The 13,241-nt window shown below is 45.2% G+C and overlaps 1 protein-coding gene across 6 annotated transcripts in view; it reads right to left on the reverse strand.

Annotated features, from left to right (window-relative positions):
• Positions 1-208: 208 nt before the first annotated feature.
• Positions 209-13,241, reverse strand: part of TBC1D24 (TBC1 domain family member 24) — a 36,351-nt gene continuing 23,318 nt past the window's right edge. For 4 of the 6 annotated variants that reach the window (XM_041408102.1, XM_041408111.1, XM_041408092.1 and 1 more), the window contains 5 exons: positions 12,601-12,759; positions 11,591-11,654; positions 8,686-8,781; positions 6,557-6,791; positions 962-4,930 (listed from right to left, as the gene is read on the reverse strand). In XM_041408102.1, the coding sequence (XP_041264036.1) occupies positions 4,776-4,930; positions 6,557-6,791; positions 8,686-8,781; positions 11,591-11,654; positions 12,601-12,759 (709 nt within the window). In that variant the 3' untranslated portion in view covers positions 962-4,775. Of the gene's footprint in view, positions 916-961; positions 4,931-6,556; positions 6,792-8,685; positions 8,782-11,590; positions 11,655-12,600; positions 12,760-13,241 lie in introns of those variants that run through there. The other 2 variants (XM_041408126.1, XM_041408119.1) reach the window with 2 other exon arrangements.

Here is a 13,241-nt window from a genome sequence, read left to right on the forward strand (position 1 = left end):
GCTTCTGCTGCCTGATTCAGTCAAGCACATTCCCCTCTCAGGTCTCAGTCACTGGGTTTACAGCAGCTGCAAGGTCCCAAAACAGCTGCCTGCTCAGCCCCTTACTATCCCTCACTTACACCTTCCTGCTACTAAGCTCCTTCATGATTAAGTTTACAGACTTCAAGGGAGGTGTAAAATTTTGATTTATGGTATTTAAGGCTCAGGTCACCTTTGGAAACCATGCGAAGAAAGCTCTTTTAGATTGCAAGGATAGATTTACTGGTGATGGAGGCACAGGACCAGGCTGAGAGGAACCCCTAGTGGCCACGGGCTTCCTGTGCAGCAAACCTCCTGGCAGAGCAGAGCTGGCCAGAGAATGAATCATCCGGGAATTGCTTCTGCCAGCTCAGCAATCCCTTTTCCACACTGCATTGCCTTAAACCACGGCTCTGCTCTTGGAAATGTACAGCAGTACGAGGTGGCCAGATTTGTGTATGAGGTGGATATGGTGGGGGTGGGACTATTTTGAGGGAAAATACCCAAACCCCTTTAGCCTGACAGCAGTTTGTTTAAACCCCCAAATTTCGTGGAATTACACTTTTTTCATTTACGTCCTTGGTCACTGTATGGTCTGATTACAACTTACAGGTGCTGGTAGCCAGAGGACACCCCTAATCTCCATTTTAAACTTTTAAACTTAAGCTTAGGCTGGGCTGGGGCAAACCATGCTCTCTGGCCCTGAAAGGGAACAAGGCTCATGTCAGAATTGGCTATCTAGAGACTTCAGAGTCACTTTGACACCTGATCTCAGGGGAAGTCTTGTGAGATCTGAAACGATCAGGAACCATGTAACCACCTCACTGCAGTGACAGCTGTTAGAGAACACATGCTCCAGGGTTTCTCTTGGTTTCAGGATGCCTTTTGCTATGAGCCCTACAGGAAGGAAAAGACAAGAATAAAGGACAAAGCCAGCAGCCTCCACAGTCAAATACCTTTAATACCCATGATTCTGCACAGTGACAAAAATACCATTCACGTAGGGCAGTGATTCCAAGATAGGGTAGAAAACCAACTTGGTAGCACATCACCACTCATCTGAAGAACACATCACCCCAAATAGTACACACACATTCATTCTGACTATGAATAGTCTGAAATCCATGACAGAGAGCTGCAGAACAGCCAGGTACCCATGCCTTGGCTGTACCCGACAGCCTGACTCGGTGTGACTCACAGGAGCCGAACTCTCGCAGTGCCACGCTTGTGGGTCAGCTCCTGACTGTGGCATCAGTGTCCCCATGGGCAGAGATTATGCTCCTCCAAAAATGAGGATGAATTTCCAAGGACAAAGGTACACAATTTCAATACACACACATGAATTCATGGATCTGCACGTCACCCGTATGCGGCTCACCACAGATCTCTACTGGCATGGTTTAACTCTTCGAAGAACAGTACTGACCTCCGCTCCATTCTGACTTCAACTACGTCACCAGAGAGGAAATGAGAATTTTTCCCTTCCCTTGGCTGATTTGTCTCTATTAACAGGAGGTTGATTAACGTGCTGCATCAGAAAAAGCAGTGTGCCAAAGTGCATGAGCTGCAGGAAAGACAGCTCAGGTGCAGTGAAGTCTGCCTGGCTGCAGCTGGATACAGACCCCATAGCCTGCAAACAGTTTGGCTGCCATTTACAGTGAGGTCAGGTTTCTGATGTTAGGAGTTTCTAGTATTTTCTGCCTTTAAGGAATATGACAAAGCAAAAAGCAGCTTTTCAGGAAAGCACAGATGCTCTCACAGAACTGTGGTGACCAATGCCTAGTCTGCAGCTCCCAGCCCAAGCCCATCCCGTAACTCTGGCACTCTTGGTGCTGCCAGCAGGATCACAAACAGGGATTACAGCCTACTTCAACAGCTGTGCAGAGCTGTAAGTAACAACTGACTAAAGCACTTCATGGCTGGAGTACTTGAGATAACTCCAATTTCTGATAAGGTGTCCATTGTAGTCATTGTCTTCAAAACCAGCCTGTGGCCTCCATCTCAAGAGTTTTGCATGAACTTAGATATACAGTTGGTTAGCAATAATCATTAACTACAAAGACAGGAAAAATGCCTCTCTGCTACTGGGAAGATAACCAAGTCAAAATGCTGCTCATCTAAGGTGTCTCACAACCACAACAGGAATGACGGATGAGGACTTGACCATGACAAGGAATATCCATTTTTGCTGAACACAAGGATTGTGTGAAGTTGCTGCAGCACTGTAGAACTGCTCTCCCTGGATTATTGCAGCTTCTTGCTCATCCAGGCGATTCCAGTTCAAACCACACAGATCAGTCCCACATGGTGGCTGGGGCAGGGCAGTAGTTCGTCAAGCCAAACCAGTCCCGTGCCTGGCGTCCAGTACTGCTCCTGGGATTCTCACACTGATATCCTATGACGACTTTCTGAGGAACCAGGAGTTATTTCAGATTCTAAACACCCAAACTGCTGTGCACCAAGAACAGAGCAGGGAAAGGAACATGTTTCTGAGGAATGTTTCTTAGATATGCCTTAAGACAATGTACTGACATAGCTGCACCCAGCAGGGATGGGAGTGAGGAAATCCCATCACACTGCCAGATGCAGCCAAGTTTTTGCAGATAAAATTTATTCATTTGGAGTAGAACATTACACTCCCACAAATCCTACCAACACACAGCTCCAGGGAATTTCTGACAACAAGCTGGAAATTAATACTATTGTGCTTTTGAGTTGTTTTTTGTTCTCAAGGGCACCTCCTCAGACAAGCTCAAAAGAGGAGATGCAAACCAAACAGAAATCCCACCTACACTAAGCAGTACCTATACTTTCTGAGTGATTTCTTTTGCCTGAAGAAGCTTGTGGGATACCTGCAGGGGCAAAGAGACATGGGTGGCTTGGAAAAATAGAAGGCAGCATCAGCTAGTGTTTCCAAAAAGCCAGAGATGACTGAGTTCTTCCACATCAAAATATATCAGTATAACTGAATTACCTCTTGCAGTTCAATCAAGCTTATGGTAAACCTGTGAAAAGACAATTGGGCAGAACTCACTGTGTGGGAAGGAGAAAGGGAGGCCAATGCTGACTCTCAGACAGGGTGACAGAATCCAAGTGCAAATACAAATGGTGCAAAAGACATCTGAAATTGTTCTGCACATAGGCTAATTTTTCAAAGAGTTATTTTGACAAAAATTCAAAATGGCACCTTAAAAAGCAAATCTTATTTTTGCCAAGTTTATTCACATACTCTGCAAGAGGCAACTCTTTCCCAAGCCATGAGGTACTCTCATGGCTGGCAAGCTGGACAAGCCAGCATGACCAAAAACTCACCTCAGACCTCTGAATATGAATGTGACCCTGTCCAGCCTAGATTGTAACATTATTCATTTAATTTTTTTCTTTTAATGAACTTCAAGCTTAAGTAGCAATAACAATAAGTAGCAATCCCACTCTACTGCAATTTTTTAGATTGAACTGTTTAGAAAATCAGCAATTTCTCTTTCCCTTCATTTTCCCTGTTGTGATAAGTCTTACTAGTAAGTTACTCACTGAAGCTCTGAGCATCCTGTTGTATGCTCTGGACTATTCACTGACGTTTATGTATTTGTGCTCCATGTGGGAGATTTTCCACAACAGATAGTGCAATTTTTGGATAAGGACTCTGGGGAATTGCCTCCAGACAACACATGCCACAGGACATGCCTGCAGAGAATGTAGGAATGCTCAAGAAAGAGGCACAGCCTCTTTTCATCACCCAAATCCTACCAGAGTATACAGGAAGAAAACTGTTAGCTTCTCAGGAGGGATCTCATCACTGGGAAGACATTTGGAAAAACAGTGTTGCCTCTAGTTCTCCTGGGAAATCCATCCACTCCCAGATTTGCCTCCTGCCTTCCTCTCTTTGCTTGAGGGGAAAGGATTAAGTCCCTGTTATCACCAGGTCTAATTCCCCAAACACACAAGGATATCAGCACAGTTATTTTCAGACTTAAAGCTTCATTTCAGCTCCCAGGAAAGATGAGGAAAGGAACATTTCCGAGCACTGCAGATACTCTCTGGCTTTCAGCTGCCTGACACAGGGAATCACTCTGAAGTCATCATACTGATATGGAATAGGAATGTAAACAAAATCAACACCTGGAGATATCATTGTCCAGCCTGGATGCCTTTCTCAGAGGCAGACTGCTCTAACTGGAACATGTCAAAGGTTTTGGTACAAGAAGATCAGCAATCATGGTTCTGGTGTGAAAGAACAGCTTCATAACTTAATGGTACTGATTTGTCTGTACGTGTGCTCATAGGAGGGCAGTGATTTTACGAACTACTATTCTATGTCAGATCTGAGGTCACCAGTGTTCCCTGTGAGGAGACATTTGATATTCCTGGCTCAGGCCAGGTACTGGTGCCAGTGGCTCAGAGCTCTGCAGCACAGCTCAGCCAGGGCTGTGCCTCCGAGGAACTGTGGACTCAAACCTATCCCGTGTTTCGGACCTGTATCCATCTAGCATGGCTCTGAACTCATCACATTTTCATTTTTACCAAAAGTCCCTGAATACAGATCTCCAGAGGTAAAAGGGCAAACAGTTAACCAGACACATTATTTCACCTTGACCTATCTTAAATAAAATAAGAGTAAACAACTAGGCCTGCATCCAAGTGCACCACTCAGGAATGACTCACAGCACTGAGTCCAGCAGAAAGGATGTTCTAACTTAGCTCCTGTATCGGAATTTACCTTGGACAACTGAAAAACTAGCTGATTAATGGTAGTCACATCAACCATTCATGGTGTCCCTGAAGCCCCACACCTCCAGGATGGAGATCTGGAAGCTTTCAGAACACAGTGGCTGGTTATTGAAAGTGTTGCAGTGGCTGGTTCTCCCGTGGTTCAGATCTGCATCAAGGTACAGAGCCTGGCCATCACCACCTCCTGGGAAGAGACAAAGACAGGGTGAGGATATTTCTGCATTTCTTGGCATGGGAAACAGCTGTACAAAGACTTTAGTGCTTTTCCCACGGGGAACAGCTGGAAGCCCTCAGCAATGTCTGCTTGCTGTCTTCAGATGTAACAGTACAGGATCAGATGTATAGGTTTTGAATGATAATATCAGAACTGGATGATTTCTTTCAATAATAAGAAAGTAATGGAACTCAGCAAGAACAAAAACTACCAGCATTTAAGTTTTGTATTTCAGTGCTGGAGAATATTGGAAGCTACAACTGCCAATTTTTCTCCAGTAAAGGAAAACCAAATAATTCTGTTAGCAGTCAAAAATCAAAGCTGGGAGAAGAACAAGATCAGTAAGTAACAGCACTGGCTTGAAGACCATGTAAGAGTTAAAAGCATTTTGGTTATCTGTGGGCCTATGTCAAGGTTCACAGAGCTTCCAGTCAGAAAATGCAGAGAAGTGAAATAAAATTAGACAGAAATGTGTTAGGAGAACAAAAATGAAGATTCCCTATTGTTTACTGGGCAACCATCAAAGAACAGTTACTAAAGCCATCTGAAGAATCAAAAGGGTGGGAATTCTGGTCCACAGCTGGAGCTGTGTACAACACTTCTATGTATCTACTATCCAAGCCTGCATTTCATTACCACCCGTAGTGCAGTACACAGTAAATATAAGTGACTCCCTTACCTAAAGCTGGTAGACAGAGCTGGTGGGACACATCACACTCTACACCTCCCTGAAAGGAGGGTGGAACCTGATGGGGGTCAGGCTCTGCTCCCAAAGACCAAGTGACAGGACAAGAAGAAAATGCATCAACCACCAGGGAAGATTTAGGTTGGATATTGGGAAAATTTCTGCACTGAAAGGGTGGTCAGGCACTGGAACAGGCTACCCAGGGCAATGGTGGAGTCATCATCCCTGGAAGTGTTCAAAAACCATGTAGATGTGGCATGTGGGAACACAGGTTAGTGGTGGCCTTGGCAGTGCCGGGGTAATGGCTGGACTCAATGGTCTTAGATGGCTTTTCCAATCTAAACAATTCCATGATTTTATGATTAGAGCACATGCTGCCAAGTGGGAAATCAGCCAACACTTGACATTACAGAGGAAATTATAGGCCAGTTGCTCTCCCAACAAGTGTCAAGTAAAGACTTTTGGGAAAATGACAACTATGATTTTAGATCTGTTCCTTATAAATCCCATTTAACCTTACTAACCTTACTAAGCAGATTTTTGCCAAAGTCAGCAGCACCACAGATCCAATAAAGTTCTTGGAGAATTAACATGTTTTATAGCTTACTCTGTGTTTCAAAAGCCTTGATGGAAGTAAGCTCCTTTTTGAGAGCTACTTCTCATTGTGAATTAGGCAGTATGAAGGAATGACTATACTTAAAGCCATGAGTTATTCTCTTCTCTAAAATGCTTGTATGCATGTTTTCCCACAGAAAATTTCGGTTGAGAAATGACGTCAGGTTTTGGGCAATTTTATCTCTACCTGTGGTGACAACGACATAGATAAAGGGGTCAGGTGTAGTTACCATGTATCTAAGGTGGACAGAAAGAGATGGGGTAGGATCTGTGCTCAGATTTTCACAAGGACTCACCTACAATGATACACTCGCTGCTGCCAGCCATGAACATGGAGGCTGTTTTGGAAGGCAAGTTGAAGTGCCTAGCTGCTAAGAAGGGAGAAAGGCGATCTGAAGGATCTGAGGGGATGCTGCTGGAGGAAAGGGCGCTAGAAGCTGGTTGGGCATGGTTTTCTGTCTCTGATCCAGTCGAGGCCAGTTCTGGGTGTTTTATGATCACCCATTCGTAGCGTTCCACTTCTGGCTGCAGCTGCAGAGGCAGAAAAGGGCAGAGCTGACATTAGTGTACGACACTACACAGAGTTCTGCTCAGAAAAGAACATTCCAGCAGACCTCCAGAGGTAAAGGGCTGAGTCTCCACCTACACAGTCACAAGTAAAGCTTGGCTCAACCCTTCTTTTAGGCCAGATGTTATAGTTTATTCCTTTGCTTTTCAGGTGGTTGAAGAAATGATGCAATAACTTCTGAGTCACCTTATTACATCTCTCATCTCTATATCATCTTTCTCTACAACTGCATAAAAGGAGGGTGGAGTCAGTTGGGGTAAGGCTCTTCTCCCAGTTAACAAGAGACAGACAAGAGCAGATGGCCTCAAGTTGTCCCTGGGAAGATTGAGATTGGACATTGTGAAAATTTCTGCACTGAAACAGTTGTCAGGTGCTGGCACAGGCTGCCCAGGGAAGGGGTAGAGTGAATATCTGTGTCAATTTTGCACAGCCTGGTTCTTGGGAGTGGGGAGGCCCCACAGGTGGCTTCTGTGAGAAGCTGCTGGAAGTTTCCACCATGCCTGGCAGAGACAACCCCTGATGGCTCTGAAGATGGATATGCTGCTGGCCAAGGCTGGGCCAGTTCGAAACGGTGGTAATGCCTCTGTGATAACAAAGGAGGGGGCAGGAGGTGCTCCAGGTGCTGGAGCTGAGACTCCTCTGCAGGCTGTGGTGATGGCCATGGTGAAGCAGGCTGTCCTCCTGCAGCCTGTGGGGATCCACTCGGGATGCAGAGATCCACAGCCTGTGGGGATCCACTGGGGATGCAGAGATCCTCCTGCAGCCCATGAGTATCCATGGGGATGCAGAGATCCACCCACAGCCTGTGGGGGTCCATGGGGATGCAGAGACCCACCCACAGCCCGTGGGGGCCCATGGGGATGCAGAGATCCACCCACAGCCCGTGGGGGTCCATGGGGATGCAGAGATCCACTCACAGCCTGTGTAGGAGGTGCCCAGGCCAGCGCGGGTGGGTACTGGAGGAGGCTATGAGCAGCCTGTCCTTGGAGGACTGCACCCCCTGGAAGAGTGACCCTTGCTGCAGCAGTTTGGGGAGGACTGCTTGCCTCTGGGAGGGGCTCATGTTGCAGCAGGTCGCAGGGAGCTGCTGCTTGTGAGATTGGAACCACACTGGAAAGCTCACGGAGAACTGTCTCCTGTGGGAGGGACTCCATGGCATTGCAGGGGAAGGACAGCCCTCCCTGAGCAGCGGAAGAAAACCTCTGGTGATGAACTGACCAAACCTCCCAACCCTGTTTCCCTGCACTGTCGGTGGGAAGGAGGGAGGGGTTGGGGGAAAAAGGTGTTTTTAAGGGTTTATTTTACTTCTAACTTTCCTGCTCTGATCCTGTTAGTAATAAATTCACTCTATATCTCTAAGTTGAGCCTGTTTTGCCTTTGGAGTGTTTTTTCCCAGTCCTTAACTCATGAACCCTTTGTTAAATTTTCTCTCCTCTGCCCAGCTGTAGCAGGAGAGGGTGAGTGAGCAGCTTTCGTGGGTGCCTGGCATTTGTCCAGTGTCAAACCACAACACCATCCTTACAGGTGTTCAGAAAATGTGTGGATGTGGCACTTGGGGACATAGTTTACCAGTGAACATGATAGTATTTCTGGATTGGTGATTGGACTTCATGATCCTAAAGGTCTTTTTCAACCTTGATGATTCTATGATCTTTTAAGAAAATGTTCTGTGCAAGGGGAGAAAAAGAGTCATCACAAAACTTAAAAGTAAAATTTTTCCTCCACATTAAGAGTTCAATAAAGTTTTTAAATTACAAAGGCATATAATGCAGCCTCTTTAAGTGGAAGAGAGGTGATAGCTAACCATTACAGTTGTTCGGTCTTGGTACTGGGCAGCAACAACAAAATTTCACTCACCCTGAACACAAAGCACTCCCCCGTCCCGAAGAAACTCAGCTTGTTCCCTCCTCGCCGGCGCTCGCTCCAGTCAGTGGACAGGTAAGCCCCACAGACCTGGCACAGACAGCACAGTCAGGCTTCTCATTGAAGAAGAAAGTGTTAAACCCACTGATACTGACATTTCTGACACAGAGACCAAAACTGCAGGTTTTACTTCAGTTTGAGTTCCAGAGTTTCTACACCAGTGGATTAAAGCAGCACAAGTACTTATATCTAAAGACAGATTTAAGCTGCTTTAAGTCACCAGTGGTTGGTTACCTCTAAATCCTAAGAGTGTCATAAATTATTTCATACTCTGATGCCTTAAAAGAGAAATTTTCTAACACAGTCTCAGGTACCAAAATATAGATCACTCCGTGCTGAGCTGCTGTCCGAGCCCTTTGAGGGCTGAGTTGGTCTCTGGAGTCTTGTGTTTGCACTAGAATTTTTTGCTACCAGCAATACACATCATTGCCATGTGCACACAGAGGAAACAATGAAGCTACAAAAGTGGGATGAAAGCATATGTGCTTTTTCCCCCCAGAAATTAGAAAAACAATTATGATTATACAGAATTGTTCTAAGGTGCATTTGCTGTTTGGCCTCCACAAGCAATACAAGCAGAGCTCCTAGGACAAAATTACTGAAGATCAGATTTGTTTTATATAGATAAATCTGTATTTAGATTTAAATGTAAATTCAGATTTAGAATTACATCTAAATGACCCAGAAGTCTATTTGATGTGATATGCCTGATGGGTATGAGAGGCAGAAAATCATAAGGCAAATTCTCCTCATTCTAAAAGTTAACCATAGACATACAAATAAAGGATGAACAACCCGTTGCAAAAACCCTCCAAATCCATAAGCATGAAAAAAACCCCATATTTTTCTCCTAGGGTTTTTATTTATTTATTTATTTTTGGCAAATACATGTTTTTTTTTAGGTCGTGTTTGACCAGCCTGGTCTCCCTTGATGCTGGAAAGGCTGTGGATGTTGTATACCTGGACTCCAGCAAGGCCTCTGGCACTGTCTCCCACAGCTCACTCCTGCAAAAGCTGCAGCCCAGGGCTGGGACAGGAGCACTCTGTGCTGGGTTCAGAACTGGCTGCATGGCCGGCCCAGAGAGTGCTGCTGAGCGGTGCTGCATCCAGCCGGGGCCAGGCACCAGGGCTGTCCCTCAGGGCTCTGTGCTGGGGCCAGCTCTGTTCAATATCTTTACTGATGACATGGATGAGGGGATTGAGATTTTGACTGGTAAACCTGCAGACGACACGAAGCTGGGAGCATGCGTCCATCTGTCAGAAGGTGGAGGGCTCTGCAGGGAGCCCTGGAACAGAGTCCAGAGGGATGGGCAGAGTCCAATAGGATGAAGTTTAATCAGTCCAAGCCCCAAGTCCTGCACTTTGGCCACAACAACCCCCTGCAATGTTATAGTCTGGGGACGGGCTGGCTGGACAGGGCCCAGGTGGACAGGGACCTGGGGGGGCTGGTGACAGCCGGCTGAACATGAGCCAGCAGTGTGACCTGGTAGCCAAAAAAGGCCAATGGCACCCTGTATCAGGAGTGCACCATCCTGTATCAACAGCCTGTGTCAGGAACAGTGTGGCCAGCAGGAGCAGGGAGGTCACTCTTCCCCTGTACTCAGCACTGGTGAGGCCACACCTCGAGTGCTGTGTCCAGTTCTGGCCCCTCAGTTTGGGACGGATGTTGAGATGCTTGAGCACATCCAACAAAGTTGGAGAGGGGCTGGAAACACTGAAGCCCTGTGAGGAACGACTGAGGGAGCTGGGGCTGTCTAACCTGGAGAAAAGGAGACTCAGGGGTGACCTTATCACTCTCTACAATTTCCTGAAGGGTAGTTGTAATCAGGTGGGGTTGGTCTCTTTCTCCAGGCAGCAACTCACAGAACCAGAGGACAGAGTCTCAAGCTGCGACAAAGGAAATATACATTGGATATTAGGAATTTTTTTTTTTATGGAAAGAGTGATAACGTTCTGGAATGTTCTGCCCAGGGAGGTGGTGGTGTCACCATCTCTTGATGTGTTTAAAAAAGACTGAATGTGGCACTTGGTGTCATGGTTTAGTTGAGGTGTTAAGGCATGGGTTGGACTCAATGATCTTAAAAGTCTCTTCCAACCCAGTAATTCTGTGTGATTCTGTATGGGCAGGAATAAAGCCCACAGGCTGCAGTAACAGCTTAATGTTATATACAAAATATTTAAAAGTCCTGTACAGTGGCACAGACAACACCACCATTACAGGAAGTTCCTGTGTGCCTCCTGAAAAGGTTCTGGGAAATCTTCTTGTTTTATGTATTAATTTTTTAAACAAGCATGTTGCTGTTTTCACATTATGCTGTCCAATATTGTCACATACAGGAGCAGAAAAAAGGGATGTGTGCACTCCTCCTCAGGTTCTCAGAGATTTCTTGGCTTATTTTTTTCCCAATCAAGAACAAGATGAATAAGGCTTTTGTTTTCACATCATGTAGTCCAACATTATTCATACCATTTAAATTCTGCTACTTTCTTTCCTCATATCCTTGAGAAAATGAACATGTCTCCTATGAATACATAACTTTAGCACAATTCCCACTCTGTCCGATTCTGCATTTCAGAGTCTGTCCAAGAGCAAAATGAGCTACTCTAGTCCATCAACCCACACTACTTGCAAGAGAAAAAGCAGTTAACCAAGACCTGGTTTGCAAGGTCTGCCCAAGAATGCATAGTCCTATAACCAACAAATAGAATAATTTAAAGCATGGATTCTTAAAAAAACAAAGCCAAATCTTGCTTATTTGTTTTATTATAAACAGCTGTGTTGCAACACAGCTTTACGTACTGCCCAAACTCCAGTTTAATCACTTGTCTCTTGCCTCACCTCTTTCGCTGTTGTCTTGATGAGGAGCAGAGTTGGTTCGTGTCCCTCGCTGTGGGAATAGAACCTGAAATGCAGAGCACAACAAAGTGAGCACTCGACTGTCACCAACTGCAGCTCTTTCCCTCCTCAACGTCAGGCATCGCCTCCTTCTCCAACTGGTGCCGTGGCAAAAAACCACCTGAAGACTAAGAATTTTCCTACAAATACTTTATACAGTCCATGTAAATAATACAGCTGAGTGTAAGCGAATACTATCAAGCAATTGCTCTCTACTCAGTCCCCTGTACAGTTTGTGTCTCTTGAGAATAACTAGAAGCTTACCTAGATCATCTGCAGCCTTTTACAGCATTTTGAATTGAAACAACCTAAAGGATTGTAAAACAGCCTAGGACTGATGACCCTTGAAGGGCTTTAGGTCGTTCTCAAGGAAATTAACTGAGATGCATTCTCTTTGCTTGCTTTTGCTCTTCCTCACAGACACATAAGGCTGGGAGAGTAGGTCACTCCCCGCCTCACTACCTGCTGATGGCAAAGTCATTATTAGGGGCTATAGGGTTATAGTGCTCCGTACCAGTGCAAGGACAACTTGTATCTAGTTTATCTCACTTAAAAAAAAACCCAATCAGATTCATCAGTAATTTCCAGTTTCCAGTTCTCTTCTTCCTTGGATCAGTATGAATGTGGTTATCTATCAAAAGTGCCTGCAGAACAGCCACTGAGTTGCACCATTCAAACCCTTAAGGAACCAGACTCAGACCTGCAGAATCTGTGAACTGATCCAAATTTGACCTTTCCAATTGATCTTGAACAGTTTAAAATACTCTGGCATAGGAAATATCCCACTCAAATGCTGTAGGCAACAGGAATTTGTCACATTTATATTCCATCGTTAATGATATTCTTCAGATCAAGTCCTGACTAAGCATGGCCTTTTTATCAATCCAGGAAATACTTCACCAGCTGCTCCTTTCTGCCCTACAGTAGAGAAGAGAGAAGAAGGTTCTCCTCACCTGCTCAAACTACAGCCATGTTCCAAGGTGGTGAAAAGCAGAAGGGGCTGGCACAGTGCAAATCGCTCTGGGATCCATGACCAGATATCCCGCATCTCCTTCACACTCACAATTTCTGATTTGAAGTTCTCAGCGTGAACTGCCAAGTGCACATTCTGCCTGAGAAATACAACACAAAACACTGAGAAGCAATAATTTAACAAGTTTCAGGTTACTGAACTGAAACATAAGAAGACAGCTGAACACTAACAGAATCCAGCATATAAATTATTGGTCAAAGCTTGAATCCACAGGATTAGGTGGCCATGACCTGGTGAAGGTAATAAACTACTGCAATTTAACAAAATCCTCAGAGGCAGAGATCTAGCTTGACTGTATTTTCTATTCCTCTGTATGGCCGCTGTGGCCTGCACTTTTACACACAGAGGACACAACACTGAGCCACTAAAAATTACCGTGGCCTTATATTTGTTGTTTGTAACAGTCTCGCTGGCACTTGTGTTTAAGCACAGAGAACAGAATACCTAAACAGACAGGATCTGAGAGGAAGGGGTAGTATTTTTTCTACCTCTGAAGTCCTGCCCATATCGTGCAATTAGAGAATTCCTAAACCCTTCAGAAACTTTAGAGGAATCAGTATT

This window comes from Onychostruthus taczanowskii, unplaced genomic scaffold (assembly GCF_017590055.1).
Source record: "Onychostruthus taczanowskii isolate IOZ18803 unplaced genomic scaffold, ASM1759005v1 scaffold10, whole genome shotgun sequence".
Lineage (NCBI taxonomy): Eukaryota > Metazoa > Chordata > Aves > Passeriformes > Passeridae > Onychostruthus > Onychostruthus taczanowskii.